The sequence below is a fragment of the Canis lupus genome, chromosome 5 (genome assembly GCF_003254725.2).
Source record: "Canis lupus dingo isolate Sandy chromosome 5, ASM325472v2, whole genome shotgun sequence".
Lineage (NCBI taxonomy): Eukaryota > Metazoa > Chordata > Mammalia > Carnivora > Canidae > Canis > Canis lupus.
Genome location: NC_064247.1, coordinates 14,663,875 through 14,686,267, shown reverse-complemented (window position 1 = coordinate 14,686,267; position 22,393 = coordinate 14,663,875). Strand labels below are relative to the sequence as shown.

General features: G+C 38.1%; 1 protein-coding gene across 4 annotated transcripts in view; it reads left to right on the top strand.

Annotated features, from left to right (window-relative positions):
• Window positions 1–22,393, top strand: part of CBL (Cbl proto-oncogene) — a 78,160-nt gene that overhangs the window by 3,281 nt on the left and 52,486 nt on the right. The window contains exons 2-3 of one of the 4 annotated variants that reach the window (XM_025465251.3): window positions 1,033–1,108; window positions 16,290–16,537. The exons of 1 other annotated variant lie outside the window; for it this stretch is intronic. In XM_025465251.3, coding sequence (XP_025321036.1) covers window positions 16,410–16,537 — 128 coding nt within the window. In that variant the 5' untranslated portion in view covers window positions 1,033–1,108; window positions 16,290–16,409. Of the gene's footprint in view, window positions 1–1,032; window positions 1,109–14,323; window positions 14,760–16,289; window positions 16,538–22,393 lie in introns of those variants that run through there. 2 more of the 4 variants (XM_049109877.1, XM_035716791.2) reach the window with 2 other exon arrangements.

Below are 22,393 nucleotides of genomic sequence, written 5' to 3'. Positions count from 1 at the left end.
CCTAGTATGTTGTGATTAATATTTGTGTAAATACTTGTGTGTGAAGAAAGTGGCTACTGAGAGACAACTGGGCAGGGGAGGGGAAAGAGAGAAATCCTATAAATTGCCTTAAATGTCAATTTGGAAGTATTAAAGTATTTAGTGAGAGTCTCAAAATTCTGTTATGAAGTAGAGCAGGAGTTGGCAAAATGTTTCTGTCGAGGGATAGATAGTATATTTTAGAATTTGCTGGACACAATCTTGTATTTGTTAACTCTTTAAAAATGTAAAAGCCATTCTTAGCTTGCAGGTGTACAAAAAAAGGCTGGAGGTCGTAGGTTGTCTGCCTCTGAAGTAGAGCAACATGCTGGCTGTATTTTAGGCCTATACTATGGTTTTAGTTTGAATTAGTTTATCATTAAAACATTAAGGTGTTGATTTTTTTTTAATGGGATATAATTTATAAAAGAATTTGTGGGGTGCTTGGGTAGCTCAGTCCACTAAGTGTCCAGCTCTTGGTTTTGTCACAGAAGGCATCTGCCTTCTGTTGGGTCATGATCTTGGGGTCCTGGGATTGAGCCCCACATCAGATTCCCTGCTCAGCTAGGAGTCTGCTTCTCTCTCTCTCTCTCTCTCTCTCTCTCCTGCTCCCCCGCTTATGATGTCTCTCCCTTTCTCTCAAATAAAATTTTTTTAAAGTATTTAAAAAGTGATCCTTCCTTGTGCTACCTGTCTTCTCCTTTTGTCCTACCCTTGTCTCCTCCTCTTACCCCCTAAAAAAGTACTTGAGTAACTTCCTATCTTTTGGAAGTAAGATGCACTAAATAGAATTTATGATTCAATATATTTCATTGGGCTACTTCCTCCTCATCTTCCTTCCTTCCTTCCTTCCTTTGCATGAGGAGTCCCAAGCATAGTGCTAGTTGTAAATTCTTACCTACCAGGAGATTACATTAGAGTGATAAGGGACCACATAAGTATGTACAAAGTGATGTGAGATCTCTTAAGTTTAAACATTGTGTACATATTCTTTGTTTATCTTAACCTCTCAAGATTATAAACTCCATGAGGACAGCGACTATAATCTGCTTATCTCCTGCAGTGTCCGGTCACGAGGCCTTACACAATAGTAAGTGCTTTGTAAATATTTAAATTGCTTTGTGTGTTCCAAAGGAATAACTGAAAAGAAAAGGTGTGGGGGTGGGAATAAATTTTAATTACATTAAACTTATTTTTTGCAATGACCCTTCGGTGGTATCATGTCTGTTTTATAGATGGAGACAATTAGGCTCAGAGAAGTTACGTAATTTAATTTAGTTAATGGTGGAGCCTGACTTGGAATCTAGGATTACTCATCTCCTGAGGCTTAGTTATTCCCTCCATATAGTACCTTTTTCAGGTATACATACAACAAAGCCTCAATAACAAAAAGCCAATTATTCAGAAAGTGACCCTATAGGTATATGACAGTCCTCACACATGTCCTGCCATTTACACACTTAAGCAAAGTAGATGCTGTCTTGAATCCTATTAAGGTATCATTTAAAGGTTATTTTATCTTATTTATTCATGAAAGACAGGTTGAGAGAGAGAGAGAGAGAGAGAGAGAGAGAGGCAGAGACACAGGCAGAGGGAGAAGCGGGCCCCATGCAGGGAGCCTGACGTGGGACTCGATCCTGGGTTCCCAGGATCATGCCCTGGGCCGAAAGCAGGCGCTAAACCGCTGAGCCACCCGGGCTGCCCATAAGGTATCATTTAATACTATTTAATGAAATATCTGTTACTCACTTTCAGGTTAGGGTTTGTGTGTCTCTAGATGATGTGTACTGTTTACTTTGCATAGTGATCACAGAGGCTTGTACACTTTATTTTCCTGTTATGCTCATATTCTCTGTGGTAATATTTACCACTTTTTTTTTTTTTTTTTTTTTCTGTTTTATCCTCCACTACAACTCTTCAGGACCAAGGCTTTGTCTTAATTTCGATTCCTGGGTCCAACACATGGTACTTGCAAAATGAAATGCAAACATTTAATAAAATAAAATGAAGTCAAAACAGTCCCTCCTCGTTTTCTGTATGATTAATTAGGGAGAATCAGTTAGGGAACCCTTTGTTGTTTTTTTTTTTTTTTTTTTTTGCGTGCTGAATTAGAGTATCATTTACTCAAAGTAGTTTTATCTTTTTCAGTTATAAAGGTAATATATAGTCATTGTAAAACATGATTGTGTTAAGAACTCCCTCAAAGAATGTAAAATTGGGGCAGCCCGGGTGGCTCAGCGGTTTAGCGCCGCCTGCAGCCTGAGGTGTGATCCTGGAGACCTGGGATTGAGTCCCACGTGGGGATCCCTGCATGGAGCCTGCTTCTCCCTCTGCCTGTGTCCCTGTCCCCCCCCCCCCCCCATGAATAGATAAAATCTTTAAAAAAAAAAAAGAATGTAAAATTCTTCATAATTCCTTATGAAACATGAGCTTACTCGAGTATTTCATGTGATTCATGGTAGAGATTTGGAAGGTATACAGAATAAAAGTAAGATTGGGCTAGAGGAGAAGAGAATCTGTTCATTTTGTAACTTTGGTTGGTGTTTTTGGTAACTCTTGGCTATGGTAAAACTTGTTTTTAGTATGTGGTTGGTATGTTGTTAGTATACATACATTAAACCTGATATAAATCATGAACTCTGTTGGAAGTGAAGAATAGGGACCAATTTGCCCATGATTTATCAGGACAAACTGTATGTATATTCAAATGAAACAATATAGTAATGTTTATACTATGAAAAAAAAACATTTCCCGAATGATTAATCTAGATCATTAAAAGAAAAATTAAGTATTAGTTGGAAAACTGAGCCTAAACTTCACATTTTTTAATGAAGTTGTTAATTCTGATCTATATTAGATTTGTTGGAAGTAGGGGGGTTATAACAGGCAAGTCATTGTGAAATGTTTTCATGATTAGCACATTTTGTGCTGGAAGGAAATAGGTGGGAGTAGTCAACCAGGAGCACTGGAAGCCAGCCTCAGCTCTGTCCCCACAGTGTTCCTTCCTGCGGCGGCTTCCAAAAGGAGGAAGGGAAAGGGGTGCTAATGATGGCATTGGTGGTGTACATCCACTGGGGATTTCAAGCCCAGGAAGATTTGGTGCCACTATCGTAGACACTTCGGTGATTCTTTCAGAAGAAATCTATGATGACTCGGGGTCTCTTCCTCTGCAGCTTTTAGGATGGATTGTGAGTCTTGCTTAGCAGACTCTGCTGCCTGGCCACCTTCTCAGAACCACCTCTTACTACTGCCTTTCCTTTGGCTTTGGGATCAGTTACGAGGAAGTCTTAAAATGAGGCCACTGTATTGGTTCTTCAGTGAATGGGATGGGACCCTAATTCCCACCTCTTCTTTTTTTAGATCTACTTTGAACAGCAGTGCCTACGTGTAGCACTCTTTGTGAAAAAGAATGTATGCATCATAACATCTAAGAACAAGATGTAAAAGTCTCCTTTTACTCTCCTACCCCCACAGGACTACCTCTCCAGAGGTACTTACTATCTATGGTTTGGGCTCCATCTCCAGTCCTCAGTCCCTGTCCCTAAGTGGCTCAGAGGATGTTGGCTGGACAGCATTGCCCACAAAAGATTTATCAGCTTGAGCAAGTTACTGACTTACTAGCGTTTGCTCACTAAGACTGATAACTGATTTTTGTTTTGTTTTGTTTTGTTTTGTTTTTTTAAAGATTTTATTTATTTATTCATGAGAGAGAGAGAGAGAGAGAGAGGCAGAGACACAGGCAGACTGAGAAGCAGGCTGCATGCAAGGAGCCTGAGGCGGGACTTGAATCTGGGAATCCAGGATCACACCTTGAGCCAAAGGCAGGCTCAAGGCAAAGGCAGCTGAGCCACCCAGGAGTCCCTGATAACTGAGTTTTAATCATTCCTTATATTGTAGAGCAATTTGCATTTCACATCTGCTGATATATCAGAAATCTCAAAATTGTGTGTTTGAGGAGAATAAAACTGAGATTCAGAGAGATTAAGTAACCTAAGTCATCCAGCTAATACTTTTTTCGTGTGGCTCTTGAACTGGTGTTCAGACTCTGTTAAGTGATTTCTCATAAGCCAGTGCTTCTCAAACTTTAACATGAATTCAGACCATCTGGGGATTTTTGTTTAAAAGATTTATTTATTTATTAGAGGGCAGGGAGAGAGAAGGAGAGGGAGAGAAACTCAAGCAGGCTGCCTGAGCGTGGAGCCCAACACAAGGCTTGATCTCATGGCCCTGAGATTGTGACTGGAGCCGAAACCAAGAGTTGGCCGTTTGACTGAGCGTGCTACCCAGGTGCCTGCCCCCAGACCATCTGAGAATCTGGTTAAAAATATAGAGGCTGAGTTACTGAGTGATGTCCCTGCAGCTAGCCCTAGGGACCACACTTGAAGTAGGAAGCCTCCATTCCACGTGGCTTTTATTATTTTAGGTGAGCTTGACAGATTTTTTTTTTTTTTAAAGAAATAGCAGTAGGGTATCTTTATCTTGAAGATTCTATTTACTATGTTCTTAAATTTCAAAAGTAATTCCCTACTCAGAATATACATTTTTAAGCAAAAGGGGGCTTAAATATTGTTCTAGAATTTTTTGCTTTTCAAAAAATTTGCCATATTGTGGAGCTTTTCCATGTTAATACACCATATAGGTCTCCCTGAATTTTTTTTCTACATAAGATTTCATAATTATATATGTTTATCTAATAAATTTATATTGATAATCTTCTAGGTTACTTCTGATTTTTAATATTAGAAACTGCTGTAGTGACTATCCATTATTGAGTTTCTAAATATTTCTTTAGAATAAACTCGTAAAAATGAAATGTGCTAGGTCAGAGGACTCATACATTTAAGTTTTAAAAATATATAATTAGCACATTGCCCACCAAAAAATTTGCTTCTACCCACGCCCACGGTCCTTGTCTAGTTTGTTGATTTAAATACGATTCCTTGGTACCTTAGGTAGAGATTAGGTTGGCATCTGTCTGCAGCCCCACTTTTATTGAACAGCTATATGCCCAGTGCCGGGGAGTTCAGGCCAACAGTGTACTCAGAATCTGCTGATCTAACTGAAGGTATAAGCCTCTGGGAATCATTAGGCAAACCATTATTTCATTCTTGAGGAGACAAGAAAGGGAATTGAGAATGGGAAGGGACTTTAGAGCAAATTGGTGCCTCTGCAATATCCTAAGCCACACTTGTATCTTATTCAGGGTCTGATGCCCAAAAGTGTTGCTAAAATCATGTAATCTCTGGTTCAAGGTAAGCGTTCTGTTTGAAGTTGCACTGATAAGTCTGGGTAGAGAATTACATTTTCCTTTTAAAAATAGAATCTGGGGGATCCCTGAGTGGCTCAGTGGTTTAGCGCCTGCCTCTGGCCCAGGGCGTGATCCAGGAGTCCTGGGATCAAGTCCTACGTCGGGCTCCCTGCATAGAGCCTGCTTCTCCCTCTGCCTGTGTCTCTGTCTCTGTCTCTCTGTCATGAATAAATAAATAAAATCTCTCTCTAAAAAAAATAAAAATAAAAATAGAATCTGTGTATAAAAACTACATGGTTAAACTATCTGCACATGTTGGTTATTTAATATCATACACTGTGTTGGATTTTTTTTTCTCCGCAGTTAATGTGATAAGTGAAAGTAATGAGATTGGTAATTAGTTATAAGTGGCATAGTCTCTTTAATAGTGTTGTGTGGTGATGAAAGTATTAGGTAGTAATTAGAGTTCAAGTCCCTGAGTGGAGTTTTTGAGGAATCAATAATGGAGAATAGTAATTAGAAGTAAAAGGGCTTTTTCTTGGGGCCATTATCTAGTGATGATATGTTTCTTTAAAAAATAAAAAGAAAAAGTGTAGGTTTCCGATTTCTGATTTCTCTTTAAAAAAAACATTTAAAAGCTTCACTCTATATACTTGTAAAACTGTTAAACGTCTTCAAGTTTCTGTGTTCATGGGTTTCTGAACTTGAAGCTTTAAGAAGACATTAAGAAATTAAAGTCTTAAGAAGCTTTGGAAATAAATTGATGTCTATCAGTTATAAAGGCAGAAACTGAGACCCAGAGAGGTGAATAAACTTGCTTAAGATCAACATAGCCAAAAAAAAAAAAGATCAACATAGCCAAATAATGTTGGTCATCAGTCTAGAACCCAGGTCTCCAGACCTGATGTCCTTCCCACCATATCTACTGCTCCCTTAGCCAATGTGGAGCCTTTTAAAACTGTAATCAGATTTTACTTGTTTTATGTTCAACTCAGCATACTGAATACTCATTTTGAAGCATAAAGTTTATTTTAATCATGTTTTAGCATATGAAAAAGTTTGAAATGAAAAACACATCCATGGATGAGGATAAGTTGAGGTCTACAGAGCTAAAAATACTTAGTCATTCATAGTTCTATATGCTTAGAGTTTTCTGCCTAATTGGAAATTCACGTTCCTGAGTGTTAGAAAAGCGTCTGTTCAGAGTAGAATTAGGCTGAGGCGCTGTTCTTGGTACCTTTTTTCTTTTTATAAATTCAGCCATTTCCAAGCATAATTTTATTCTTCTTTATTGTGATCATAGTCCTTTCCAATTTTTTTCTGTTGACCATTGAGCCTTGGCAGAAGCAAAGGGAGGAGTGAGGCCAATGAGAAAGCTATTATGAATGGACTGTATGGCAGCTGTACAAGGATGCTGTTGCTTTCCCAGAGCTAAGCACGTTTCTTTTTGGCATTGTTTTGAGTGATGCTCAAATGTACAGGCAGAAGTAAACAAAAGGAAGCCATTTTTGCTGTTGCGAGACTTGGAAGGCAAAATAAAGTTGGCCAAATGGAGGATACACTGAGCAGGAAAATATTTTAGCTGTTCAGAAATTTTTTGGTGAACATTTTTAAAGCTCAGAGTGCCCATTTATGCTTTAGCTAACTATGCCAATTTAAAGTTTTCCTAGAGGTTGTACATATTGAGAGCATTTCTTTGTAGAAAATTTTAATATCAAAAGAATAAGTCTACTTATATATTTTCTTTATGGTCTTTGTTAGTGTTAAAAACTCGAGTTGTTAGTGGAATAATGATTTCCTTGGTCATGTGATGATTCATCTCAAAAAGATCTTGAGAAAAGCAGACAGTTAAACTGCAAATGGTATTTATAAGGTCATTCGAAGATGGGACAAATAATATTTGTGGCACGCACATGGTACTAGCTTGAAAATGCAAGCAAATGAAGTGTTTTGAGACATTTTTAAATTTGTGATATTTTATTTTTTTAAGGATTTATTTGCTTATTCATGAGAGACACAGAGAGAGAGGCAGAGACATAGGCAGAGGGAGAAGCAGGCTCCTTGCAGGGAGCCCGATGTGGGACTTGATCCTGGATCCTGGGATCAGATTGAGCCGAAGCCAGACACTCAACTGCTGAGCCACCCACGAGTCCCAAATTTGTGATATTTTAAATCTGGTATGTTATAAGGTGTGTTGCGTTTTCCAATGAATTGCCATTAGCGTTTATGATTATGTGTTATAGGTTGGGCATTGTATGTAAGACTAAGCAATTTTAGTTTTCGTTTTGTTGTCCAAAGGAAGTGTATCTTTTTTTTCCAGATGTATTAGGCAAATATTGCATTTTAACCTATATTCTGTGAGGTTAATGCATTTACCTTTATTTTTTTTATTTTTATTTTTTTAATATATTTTTTTAAATTTTTATTTATTTATGATAGTCACACACAGAGAGTGAGAGAGGCAGAGACATAGGCAGAGAGAGAAGCAGGCTCCATGCACTGGGAGCCCGACGTGGGATTCGATCCCGGGTCTCCAGGATTGCGCCCTGGACCAAAGGCAGGCGCCAAACCGCTGCGCCACCCAGGGATCCCTGCATTTACCTTTAAATAGAACATATGGATTGGTGTGTGTAGCCCTTAATGTAAGTGTAAACTCTTTATTGGGAGTTCTGCTGGATTTGGACCTTTGAAGGGGTGGATACTGTAGCTTTCGCAGAACACTGGTCCCCCTATTCTTGAGTTCCTGCTGCTTTTTCTCTGTTCTTTGGTCATCATTTAGAGACCATGCAGGATTGGGAAGGTAGCAGTGTCATGAGCCAGGATGGTAGGAATTATGGTACCAGTTTCTGGGAGTCCTCGAAAGGATGTGTGGTCTACCACTCGATCTTCAATACGTAATTCCTGCCTACCTGAAGATAAGCCTGGTCAAGGTGAATGGCAGTGGGAAGCAGAACTAACACATCTTGAGTACCCACTTTATTGGAAGCTGTGCAGGCCTTTTGTAAGTGTTTACTGTGAGGTAGGTATTTTCTGTTTTTGCCAATTAGAAGAGCTGAGGCTCAGAGGTTAAGAAATTTAGTGAAGGTAAATGACCGAAATGGAACATTTGATGTAGTTGGTTGATGTAGTTTTATCAAAATGTGAAAACATTTGCTCCTTTTTCATTTTATTTTATTTTATTTTATTTTATTTTTTTTAAAGATTTATTTATTTATTTATTCAGAGAGAGCGAGAGAGAGGCAGAGACACAGGCAGAGGGAGAAGCAGGCTCCATGCAGGGAGCCTGACTGTGGGACTCGATCCGGGATCTCCAGGATCACACCCCGGGCTTCAGGCGGCGCTAAACCGCTGCGCCACCAGGGCTGCCCTCCTTTTTCATTTTAATTGAAAACTTAAAAGCTTGTGTTTTATTGTAATGTCTCCTTGTTAATTCCCGCCTATTCCACATCTCTCTCTTGCTCTTTTCACTTTGCTCTCTCCCTTTTAGTCTCACTGATCTTTTTATTCCTCAGACAAATCCCAGACCTGTTCCCACTTTCGGATTGTTGGATTAGTTATCTGGGCTTCTGTTCCAGTGATACTACATGGCTAGTTCCTGTAATTAATCAATCAATTAATTAATTTTTCCCTTCCCTTCCCCATTCCCCATTCCCCATTCCCGACACAGAGAGGCAGAGACATAGGCATGTAGGGAGCCCGATGCAGGACTGGATCCGGGACTCCAGGATCACGCCCCAGACTGATGGCAGGCGCCAAACCGCTGAGCCACCCAGGGATCCCCCTCCGTCCTGTAATTTCAACTCTTAGTCCAAATTCACCTCAGAGAAGCTTTACCTATTCACTATTCTAAAGGAGTGTTGAGCATTTTTTTTTACACCGTTATTCTATTTTAATTCTCCGCCTAGAGCCCATTTTTCTTTTGTTGTTATTGAAGTATTATTGACATGTAACATTATATGTTAGTTTCAGGTGTATAGCATAATAATGAATTATTCAATATTTGTATACATTGCAGAGTGATCACTACAAGTATAGTTACCATCTGTCACCATATAAAGTTACAGAGCTGTCCTCACAAATTTTTTTTCTATGAGAACTTTCAAGATTTACTCTCTTAGCAACTCTCAAGTATGCAATACAGTATTATTGACTATAGTCACAAAGCATTACATTCCCATGACTGAACTTTGTACTTTTTAACTCCCCTCATCTATTTTGCTGACCTCCTCACGTGGCAGCTACCAATTTGGTTCTCTGTGAGTTTTGTTTTGTTTGCTTCTTTGTTTTATTAAATTCTACATATAAGTGAAATCAGACAGTATTTGTTTTTCTCTGAGTATTTCACAGCAGAATATCCTGAAGGCCCACCTTTGCTATCACAGGTGGTGAGGTTTCATTCCTTTTTAGGGCTGAGTAGTATTCTGTTGTACATACATATCGCATCTTTATCCTCGGTCCATGGACACTTCGGTTGTTTCCATATGTTGGCTATTGTAAATAGTACTGCAGTGAATATAGGGGTGCATGTGTTTTCAAATTAGTTTTATTTTCTTCAGATCAATATCCACAAGTGGAATTATTGGATTATATGATGGTTCTATTTTTAATTCTTTTTTAGGAACATCCATACTGATTTCCATATGGCTGCATCAATTTACATTCTCACCAAGAATGTATGAGGGTTCCCTTTTCTCTGCATCCTTGCCACCACTTATTTCTTGTCTTTTTGATGCTAGCCATTCTGACGGATGTAGGGTAATATCTCATTGTGGTTTTAATTTGCATTTTCCTGATGATGAGTGATGTTGAGCATCTTTTCATATGCCTGTTGGCCATCTGTGTGTCTTTGGAAAAAATGTCTGTTGAGATCCATTGCTCACATGAAAATCAGATTGTTATTGAGTTTTGTGAGTTCTTTAACATTTTGAATGTTAACCCCCTTATCAAATACACAATTTGCAAATATCTTCTCCCTTTCGGTAGGTGGCCTTTTCATTTTGTTGACGGTTTCCTTTACTGGGGAGAAACTCTTTAGTTTGATGTTGTCCCCTTTAATTTTCCTTTTTTTGCCCTTGCTTTTGGAGGCAGATCTAAAAAATTACCAAGACCATTGTCAAAGAGCTTAACACCTGTGTTTTCTTCTAGGAGTTTTATGGTTTCAGGTCTTAGACCCTCATAATTTCTTTTTCTCTTCTGATTCTTTCTGCATATGATGTCCAATTAGCTGTGAAAATAAAAACCTCCAGTTATAGATCTCTTGTGGCCTTTGCTGGGTCTTGATCTCTTACTCGTGTCAGTCTCCCCTACCTTCCTTCATGATCTAACCTCATCAGGAAGCTGTCATTATAATTATTTTTATTATAAACATATAGTCTGTAAAAATTCTGAATTATAAACAACTGACTTACAAATGAGGTTTTGAAACGCAACACTTATAAATTGGAGACTATATTAGTATGAATTCTTAACTCTTGCACTTAGAATATAGTTGTTTTCTGAGGTAGAGTCTGTTTTCTTGGCTGTGTTAGGCTTGAAACCTTTGATAGGATGAGCAACTTCCTAAAACACTGTTGAAATATTCATATATCACATATTTTTGTTGATTCGGCTTGTGTTTATTTAGTAGGATTATATGGGGCTGTTTTTTAACAGTTCAGGAAATAGTGTACAGAGAATAAAATGCCTAGCTTTTTTAAATTTTAATGTTATCTGACTTGTCATTTGAAGAATCATTTTTTTATTTTTTATTTATTTTTTATTTTTATTTTTTTTCATTTGAAGAATCATTGATGATTAATTATTAAGTGGGAATATTGCAGTTACTCTAGCTGGACCTAATGTTTCCACTTCTGGGGGATCTATCTGAAGGAAATAATCTGATGTATAAAAGAAGAACATGCCCTGCGAAGTTCATCACAATGATACTTGGAATAGTAAAGATTTGAAAACAACGTAAATGTTAAAACAGAGTAGGGGTGTGGTTAAGATATTCTAGGGTATATCCATAGAATGGAATCATTAACACATCTCAAGCTTATAATGAGCTTTTGTAGACACAAGGAAATAGATGTTTTTAAATGTGAAATAAAAAGCAAAAGTTCAGATTTTGCTTCTACCACTGTTAGACAATGTTAGGTTGTTTCAAACCAAATATATTGCTGACAGCTAGAAAACCTAGAAGGCATTGAAGAGCTATAAAGGCAGTAAGGAATTATGGGTCCAAGTTCTGGAAGATAAGGAAAGCTCTGAGAAGTTAGCCTGATGTTTGAGACTGCCTTGTTCATGAGGTCATGGCTGATTTTGGAAGTGACGGTTTAGAGGCTGAGTGGAGTTTTCAAAAGGCTGATGTCAAGGAGGACAAAAAATTGGAATTAGAGCCTGCCAAGGTAGAGGGTCCCGGGAAACTCTTGGTTTGGGGGTTGGGTTCCTCAGGGCCTAAACTGTAGGGTAAGGGTAAAACAGAAGTAGACTAGTCTTTACAGAGACTGAAATCCAGCTTTTCAGTCTGCTCAGTTCTGGATCAGATTAAGATAATATAGATTCCTGATGTCCCTATGTTATCTGCTTGCCAGAAGCAAAAGTAAACTCTTTCTGAGTAACATCATCCATGGCCTCAGATTGTGTCTATAATTTTTTTTATATCAGTGTTCAATAAAAAATAACCAGGCATATGAAAAGATAAAATGCAACTGGAAAGCAAGAGGAAAAGTTGACAATAGAAACATACCCACAGGACAGGCAGAGATATTTGAATTATCAGTCACGGACTTCAAAAAATCTATGGGTAATATGTTAGAAGAACTAAAGACAAAATTGATAATTTTGACAGATTTGAAATAGAAATTCTGAAACTGAAGAACACAACTGATTTTTAAGAACTTAGTGAATGGTTTTAACAGCATAGATAGAGCTGAAAAAAAATTAGTAAAGTGAAAGATAAATTAGGAAAAAATCTAGACTAAACCACTGAGAGGCAGAGGATGGAGAAGACAGAGAAAAGTGTTTTTACAAATAGAAGGTTTGTGTCAAGCAAGTCTCTCTACTCTGTTTTTCCAACAGCATTTGCTCATTTTGTGTGTCCAATGGTAAATTCTCCCAATATTTCACACTTTCTCATTTATGTTTGTTCTGATCAGTGATCTTGGATGTTACTATTCTAATTGTTTTGGGGCACCACAAACCACATCCATAAAAACTAGTGAACTTTTAAAAGTAAGCCCTATGCCCAATGTGGGGCTTGAATTCACAACCCCAAGATTAAGAATTGTATGCTCTACTAACTGAGCCGGCCAGGTGCCCCTGAAATGGCAGACTTAACTGATAAATAGTCTTTGTGTTCTGACTACTAACCAGCTGTTCCCCATCTCTCTCCCACTTGTTTGGCCTATTTCCTGAGACACAACAATATTGAAATTTGGTGGTGGGTTCATGGGGGTTAAGGAAAGAAGCCGTCTCCATAACATAAAAGTGCAAGTTGGAGCAGCAGGTGCTGATGTAGAAGCTGCAGCAAGTTATCCAGAAGATCTAGCTAAGGTAGTCAGTAAAGGTGGCTACACTAAACAGATATTTCAGCACAGACTGAACAGCTTTCTATTGGATGAAGATGCCATCTAGGGCTTTCATAGCTAGAGAGAAGTCAATGCCTGGCTTCAAAGCTCAGTCTGACTCTCTTGTTAGGAGCTCATGAGCTGGTGACTTTAACTTGAAGCCAGTACTCATTTACCCTTCAAAATCCTAGGGCCATTATGGATTATGCTAAATCCACTCTGCCTGAGCTCTGCAAATGAAACAAAACCTGAAAAACAGCACAGCCATTTACAACATAGTTTACTGAATCTTTTAAGCCCACTGTTGAGACCTACTGCTCATAAAATTTACTTAAAAACATTACTGCTTATTGACATTGCACCTGGTCTGATGGTGATGTATAATGGGATGAATGTTTTCACATCTGCTAACACAGCATCCATTCTGCATCCCATAGACCTGAGAAATAATTTTAATTTTCAAGTCTTATTTAAGACATAGATTTTATTTTATTATTTTTTAAAGATTTTATTTTTATTTATTCATGACAGACACAGAGAGGCAGAGACACAGGCAGAGGGAGAAGCAGAGGGAGAAGCAGGCTCCATGCAGGGAGCCCGACGTGGGACCCGATCCCAGGTCCCCAGGATCACACCCCGGGCCGAAGGCAGTGCCAAACCTCTGGGTCATCGGGGCTGCCCTAAGACATAGATTTTATAAGGCTATTGCCATAGATAGTGACGTCTGATGGATCTAGGCAAAGTCAACTGAAAAACCTCTGGAAAGGATTTACCATTCTAGATGCCATTAAGAACATTTGTGGTTCACAGGAAGAAGCCAAAATAACATTAACAGGGGTTGGGAAGAATTTGATTGCAACTGTTATGTAGACTTTTGGAGGTATTCAAGACTTCAGTGGAGGAAATACCTACAGTTGTGGTGGAAATAGCAAGAGAATTAGAATCAGAAGTTGAGCCTGAAGGTGGGACTGAATTGCTGCAGTCTCATAATAAAACTTGAATGGATGAGGAATTGCTTCTTATGGTTGAGCAAAGAAAGTAGTTTCTTGAGATGCAATCTACTCCCAGGGAAGGAGCTATGAAGATTGTTGAAGTGACAACAAAGGATTTAGAATATCATGTAAGCTTAATTGATAAAGCTGTAGCAGAGTTTGAGAGGATTGAAAGGTTTTGAAAAAATTACTACTATGAGTATAATGCTATCAAATAGCATCACATGCTATAGAGAACTCATTTATGAAAGGAACAGTCGAGGCAGTAGACTTCACTCTTGACTTATTTTAAGAAACTGCCACAGCCACCCCAGCCTTTAGCATCTACCTCTAATCAGTCAGCAGCCACTAAACATTGAGGCAGGACCCCCCCCACCACAAACAGGTTACAGCTCACTAAAAGCTTAGGTGATGGTTAGCATTTTTTAGTAGTAAAGTATTTTTTAATTCAGGTATGTTCGTTTTTAAAGACCTAATACTATTTTATACTTAATAGACTATAGTATAAATATAACTTTTATATGTACTGGGAAACCAAAATACTAATTTGATTCACTTGATTGAGATATGTGCTTTATTACGGTGGTCTGGAATCAAACCTGGGATATCTTGAAGTATTCCTGTATATTCTGGATATATACATTTGGATATATATGTATTACAGATACATTCTTTGGTTCTGTTCATGTGTTTTTACTCTTTATAAGGTATAAACAGGAGTTCTTACTTACAAAGTAGAATTTTTTTTTTAAGATTTATTTATTTTATTTTATTTTTTTTTTAAGATTTATTTATGTATTCATGAGAGACACAGAGCGAGAGAGAGGGAGAGGCAGAGACACAAGCAGGCTCCATGCAGGGAGCCCGACGTGGGACTCGATCCTGGGTCTCCAGGATCACAACTGGGTGGAAGACAGCACTAAACCGCTAAGCCACCCGGGCTACCCGATAAAGTAGAATTTTAATTAACTTTTTGTATATGTGGTTAATGCTTTTTATAGTCCTGTTTAAGAAAGTTTTCTCTTTTGTGAAGATACTTCTTTTTATATTAAAGCTTTATAGATCTGCCTTTCACATTTAGGTCTATAACCCAAGGTCTACTTTTTGGCGTTTGTGTGTGTGTGTGTGTGTATCTGTGGTTTTGTTATGTCCGTTTTGTTTTATTTTGGTATGGTGAAAGGTGAGGGGTTTAGTTTGATTTTTATTTTTTTTCTGTATGGATACCCGATTGTTCCACTACTGTTTTTGGAAAAGACCACTTCTTTGTGATAAATGAAGGGTCTATATCATGTGGGTCCGTTTCTAACGCACTTTTCTCTCCCACTAATTTATCCTTCCCAGACACCGAAAAATCCACATATAGTACAAAAGAAGATGGTAGGAATAAGTACAAATTTATCAGTCATTAAAACAAATATAAAATGTACTAAACTTGCTAGTTAAAAAACAAAGATTGTTATAATGGATTTTAAAAATACAGCTACGTGTTCTTTAAAAGAAAGCTACATAAAACATAACTCAGAGAAGTTGAAAATAAAAGATGGGAAAAAGAATTATCATGCAAATTCTGGAGGTCTTTGTTTTGTTTTTAAGTAACCTCTACACCTAGTGTGGGGCTAGAGGTCATTTATATGGCAAGGAATGATGTCTCAGTTGAGCTACATGGTTCACTGAGTTCAGGGCCATTTTGCTCCCAGACCCTAATGGCTGTTAAGGACTTTGGCCTCTACATCACTACCCACGGCAGCCGTGTTCTTTATTTCTATCCTTGGGAATTTTCTGTATTGTGTTTGGGGTGAGCCAAGCATTTAAAATAAGCTAGTCCTAATTCATCTAGCACTTCTTTTTATTTGTTTAAAGATTTTGTTTCTCTATTAGAGAGAGAGAGAAAGAAAGAGAGAGAGAGAGAGAGCGCAAAAGTGGGGGGCAGGGAGAGGGAGAAGCAGGCTCCTTGATTTTAGGACCCCAGGGTTGAGCCCAAGGCAGAAGGCAGACGCTTAACTGACTGAGCCACCCAGGTGCCCCCATCTAGTACTACTTAGGCGTTAGTGCGATGTCTCCTTCCACCTGCAATGTTTAGTCTGCTACATAATTTTTCTTTTCTTTTTTCTTTTTTTTTTAAGATTTATTTTTAAGTCCTCTCTAAACTCACCATGGGGCTCAAACTCGGCAACCCCTAAATCAAGAGTCACACACTTCCCTGACTGAGCCAGCCAAGGGCCCCATAGTCTGCTATGTAATATCTGGACCATTAGTCTCTTGTATGGTTTTAAGAGCCCACCCTTTTAGGGGTACCACTAAAAATGTAAAATAATTGCCCGTGGGCAGGGGTGTTATGGATCATTTCTTATGGTCTTGTGCATTTTTTTTACATTTCTGCAACAGAGCACATATTTTACAACTTTCTTTTTTTTAAAAACTTGAAAAAGGAAATTGTCCTTAAGATCCTCCAAGTAATAGCCCTTCTTTTCCATTTGTTGCAGGTGGTGCGGTTGTGTCAGAACCCAAAGCTGGCGCTAAAGAATAGCCCACCTTATATCTTAGACCTGCTGCCAGATACCTACCAGCATCTCCGCACTATCTTGTCAAGATATGAGGGGAAGATGGAGACACTTGGAGAAAATGAGTATTTTAGGGTGTTCATGGAGAATTTGATGAAGAAAACTAAGCAGACCATAAGCCTCTTCAAGGAGGGGAAAGAAAGAATGTATGAGGAGAATTCTCAGCCTAGGTAATGGCAAATACTACACAAATACTTATTCAGGTCTGTGACCGCCTAAATGGGTAACACACAGAACTATAGCTAAATTGGTTTTAAATTTTAGGTCAATGAGAATGCAAAGTTGACATTTGATTGAAAGATGCGTTGTATGTAAAACGTTGCCTTGGAGGATATTAAACCACCCTATCTTTGATAGATTGATAGATTTGTTTACCTCTGAGAAGTCAGTGACTTTTAGCTGGGTTTTAGAAAATTTCTACTTGCCCTTCTAATCAGAGAAGTGAAAACAAGACTTAACACACGAGCATGAAAATGCAGGCTGTGTATGTTTAAGGAACATGAGCAGTCTGGTTTGGCTAGAGTTGTGGGGAAGACAAGTGAGCTGTGAGGACAGGTTAGAGTCAGGATGTAAGTGTTCTTTTACCTCTAGACATTCTCATGTAGATATAGGCTGCCATAGAACAAAAGAAATTTTTTTAAGAGCACTTTTATAGTGAAATAAAATTGTAGATTTTCCAGTCTTAGAGCAAACTGAACATTGTTCCAACTTTTTTTTTTTTTTTTTAAACAATGAACTGTTCATCCCTGAGAGGCAGGCAGTATGGTGTACTGGTTAAGAGGATGGACTCTGAAGCCTGCATTTGAGATTTTATTTATTTATTTATTTATTTATTTATTTATTTATTTATTTAAGCGAGAACAGAAGCAGAGAGGGGCAGAGGGCAAGGGAGAAGCAGACTCCCTCCCCCTCCCCCACTGAGTGGGGAGCTTGATGCAATGTAGGGCTCAATCCTAGGACCTTGGGATTATGATGTGAGCCAAAGGTAGATGCTTAACCTGCTGAGCCACCCAGGCACTCCTGAAGCCTACATTTGAACCTTATTTTTGCTACTTAGCTCTGTGATCCCTCAGTTCCTTCATCTATAAAATGAGACAGTAGTAGTACTTTCTTTGTAGGGTTGTTGGGAGTTAGTGAGTGAGTAAATGTTCAATACTTAGAATAGTGATCAGCACAATGAAAGTGGTAAGTGGGTTAGCTCTGATTTTAATCATAATCCTCATTTTCTTTAATATAGACAAATAGGTTATTAAATCAAGCTGTGTATTAATGATATTGTCAGACCATAATGAAGTACATACATAGACCAATTTGCCCCTATTAAGTAACCTCACACTATTGCTTTCAAGTTCTTTTGCATTTTTTTAACCTGTCGATATATTTGTCTGTATCAGTTTTATTCCCCATAATATGAAGTTTTTTTTTTTTTTTTTTTTTTTCATAATATGAAGTTTTTAATACATTTTAAATCCATACAGCTAGGTTGGTACAAGGTATATATGTAAAGTGAGAATAAATAAATTTCAGTTGAGATTCAGATTTATTTTTACAAAGGAAAATGTATGGCTTTACTGTATGACCTTTGAGATCTGTATTTCAGTTCCTTAAATACTTTTTTTCCTAATCAGTTCTTTTAAATTAAGATATTAACATATCATAAAATTCTCACTTTTACAGAATGTAATTACCCTTTTACAGAATGTAATTCGGTGGTTTTTGGTATGTTCACAAAGTCATGTAACCATCCCCACTATCTAATTTGAGAATGTTTCCATCATCTCAACAAGAAACTCCACACTCATTAGCAGTCACTGCTCATTCCCCACTCCTGCTCCCCTCCCCCCCCCAGCCCCTGGCAGTCACAAATAACTACTTTCTATCTCTGAAGATTTGCCTGTTTTAGATGCTTCACGTAAGTGGACTCATAATGTGTGGGCTTTTTTGTCTGGCTTTCCTAGCGCATGTTTTCACAACTCATTCATGTTAGAGTGTGGGTCAGTACTACTTCATTCCTTTTTAATGGCCAGGTAATATTTGATTGCGTGGATATGTACTGCATTTTGATTACGGACGTTTGGGTTGTTTCCACTTGATATAATGAATAATGCTGCTGTGAACATCTGTGTACAAGTTTTTGTGTGGCTGTATGTTTTCAGTTCTTTGGGTAAATACCTGGGAATGGAATTGCTGAGTCATATGGTAATTCTATGTTTAACTTTTTGAGGAACCATTAGATTGTTTACCACAGTAGCATTTTACATTCCTCTAGTGTATGAGGAGGGTTCTTCCAGTTTCTCACCAACACTTGTTATTTTTTTTGTTTTTGTTTTCGATTTTTACGACCATCCTACTGGGTATGAAGTGGCTATTATTGTGGTTTTGATTTGCATTTCCCTAATGAGTAATAATGTGAGCATTTTTTTTCATGTATTGCCATTTGTATATCTTCTTTGGAGGAATGTCTGTTCAAATCCTTGCCCATTTGGGACTATTTTTCTTTTTATTGTTGAGTTGTAAGAGTTCTTTACATGATTCTGGATACTAGACCATTATTAGATACATGATTTACAAAATTTTATTCCCAATCTGTGGGTTGTCTTTTCACTTTTTTTTTAGTGTCATTTGAAGCACAATTTTAATTTTGATGAGGTCCATTATTTTTTATTTGGTTACTTGTGCTTTTGATACATGGCTAGGAAACCATTGCTTTAATCAAATGTCATGAAGATTATCCCTGTGCTCATTTTGATTTCATTTTTGTATGTAGTCAAAGGTAAGGGTCCCTTTGCATATGGGTGTCCTTTAGTGCCAGCATTATTTATTAAAAAGAACATTTTTTCTCCCTTGAATTGGCTTGATGCCCTTGTCAAAAGTCAGTTTGCCATGTGTATGAAGGTTTATTTCTGGCTTCTGTCTCTTCTTTCTATTGGTTATGTATCTATCCTTAGACCTGTATCCACACCATCTTGATTACTGTAGCTTTTGTAGTAAAGCTTTAGAATCAGGAAGTGTGAGTCCTCCAACTTTGCTCTTCTTTTTCAAGATGGTTTTGGCTATTTGATGTCCTTTTAGATCCTCTCTGAGTTTTAGGATCAGCTCATCAATTTCTGCTAAAGGATGGCTGTAGTTTTCTTTTCTTTTTTTTTTTTTTAATTTTTATTTATTTATGATAGTCACACAGAGAGAGAGAGAGAGAGGCAGAGACACAGGCAGAGGGAGGAGCAGGCTCCATGCACCGGGAGCCCGATGTGGGATTCGATCCCGGGTCTCCAGGATCGCGCCCCGGGCCAAAGACAGGCGCTAAACCGCTGCGCCACATAGGGATCCCCTGTAGTTTTCTTCATAGGAATTGCATTAGACTGGTAGATCTGTTTGGGAAGTATTGCTGTCTTAATACCGAGTCTTTCGATCTATGAACATGGGATGTTTTTCCATTTGTTTAGATCTTTTTAAATGTCTTTCAGCAGTGTTTTGTAGTTTTTAGTGTACAAGTTTTTCACCTCCTTGGTTAAATTTATTATACATAATAAATTTATTAACTTATTCCTAGGTAGGTGTGCCTTAGTTGATTAAGTGACCAACTCTTGGTTTCATCTAGTTCTGGGATTGAGCCCTGCATTGGACTTTGCACTCAATAGAGGATCTGGTTGAGGATTCTCTCCATCTCCCTACCCCCTGTGAGTGTATGTGCTCTCTCAAATAACTTTTAAAAATCTTTTAAGAAAATAAAATACATCAATCTTAAAATATTTTATTCCTAAATATTTTATTCTTTCTGATGCTATTGTAAATGGAATTGTTTTCCTAATTTCATTTTTGAATAGTTTATTACTGGTATATAGAACACTATTGATTTTTGTATATTGACTTTGTATCCTGTAACTGTGCAGGACTCATTTATTGATTCTAGTAGTTTCTTAGTGGATTCCTTAGGATTTTCTACAAACAAGATTATGTCATTTGCAAATAGAGAAAGTTTTACTACTTCCCCTTTATTGGGTGCCTTTTATTTAATTTTTTTCTTGTCTAGTTGTGGTGTTTAGAACTTCACGTTGGATAGAATTTATGTTGAATAGAGGTGGTAAGAGCAGAGAGCCTTGTCTTATTCTTGATATGAGGAGGAAAGCTTTCAGTCTTTCACCGTTGAGTGTGATGTTAGCTGTGGGATTTTCATAGATGTCCTTTATCAGGTTAAGGTTTCCTTCCATTCCTTAGTATTTTTTATCATGAAAGGGGTATTATGGGCCTTTTATGCCCATATTTATTCATTCTTGGTTTTGCTTCTTGGGAGAGAAAAATTTGTGGACTTGAAAAATTCTAGGAAAAGTATGTTAGATTGCATCAAGGGCAAGGATGCAGATAGGTCTCAAGAGTAACCGAAACCAGGGTTGGAAATGCTCTCTGCATTCTCTTGATGCAGAGAGATGTCTGAATTGCAGGAACACTGACCTCTGCTACATCCAACATTTACATCTTATGGGTTTCCACCGTAACAGAACATTTGGTTCTTAGTTCTACTTTTGACTTTAGCTTGCTGTAGATCAGTTGATTATCCTTGTACCAGTCAACCCGAAAGAAAAGGTAAATGCCGCAGTTAGCCCAGCATGGGCCAGGTGTCCCCTCTAGACAAACTTGCTGTGGCTTGGAGAATGCACTTCACTTGTTCCCCTACAGCTGTGTGCACAAGGGAATTTGTTCTTGGGCTGGATGTTGAAGACCTGATAACCCCTAAGTCTGCTCTGCTCTGCATATCTATCAGTATGCAATATGGTTGCTTCCTGTCTTTATTTTAGAGAGGATATTAGGTAAAGTAACTTCTAAGATAAGCTTGCCCTTATTTCTCTTAGACTTTATAAAAAATGAGTTAAGCAAAAAGTATAAGCTGCTTTCGGGCCTTTGATCTGTAACCCTGGCTTTTGCACCTGGTTTCCTTCTTGCACAGGATGTTACAGTCGAAGCTGAATGGGATTATGCAGTGCAGTTCATTTTAAAACATTTCTGTTCTATTGTATATATTTTGGAAGTAAGATTAAACTTTTTTGTTGTAACTCTACTGCCTTTTTAGTCATAAACTGAAATGATTAAGATTTGGTTTTACTGTAGTCAGCTGGGAATAATTCAGAACTAACTAAAAGCTCATGTTCTAACCATTTATTAAAGAAAAAGTTAGTATTGAGTACTTTCTTGGTGGTAGGCACTGCTCTAGGAGCAGTGATGATGGCACACTGAGGAGTATCAACTAGTCCCTTTTCTTACGAGGCTTGTAGCCTTAGGGTTTTAGCTTTTAAGGTTTTAAGTGTTTCTCTAGTGGAACAGTGGTGTTGCACAAACTAGACAGAAGTGTTTGTGCTCCTGTATGCTTTCTGTAGTGTCCTGAAAACAAGTTTTCAGTTAGTGTGCTAAATCTTACTAGTAGGTAATAGCAGCTTAGATCTTCGTGTGGAGAAGTTAAGCCTTGGGGTGCTTGGTGGCACAGTCAGTTCAGCATCTGACTCTTGGTTTCATCTCAGGTCGTGATATTGAGCCCCGCTTTGGGGTCCGTGCTCAGCACAAGTCTGCTCAAGTTTCTTTCCCTCTCCTTTTGCCCCTCCCCCCATACTCACTCTTTCTCTCTTAAATACTTTTTTTTTTTTTTTTTTTTTTTTAAAGTTTGGGCTTGGTTAGAGAAGATTCTCAATTAGATTAGGAATACTTTTTCTAATGATTGAGAAAGGGGCAGCACCCCCTTTTGGTTTTAGAGAGATGATGACAGCTTGAACCAAAGTAGTGATGGTAGAAATGGCAAGAAGTAGACAGTACTTGGAATGTTCTAAGGTTAGCAAGGAGCACCTGGGTGGCTCACTTGGTTAAGCTTCTTGATTTTTGTCTCAGGTCATAATCTCAGGGTTGAGGGATTGAGCTCCACGTTGGGCTCTGCACTCAGCGTGGAGTCTGCTTGGGATTCTCTCTCTCTCACTCTTCCTCTGGTCCTCCCCCGCTCATGTGCATGTGTGCATGTTCTGGCTCTCTAAATAAGTAGGTAAATA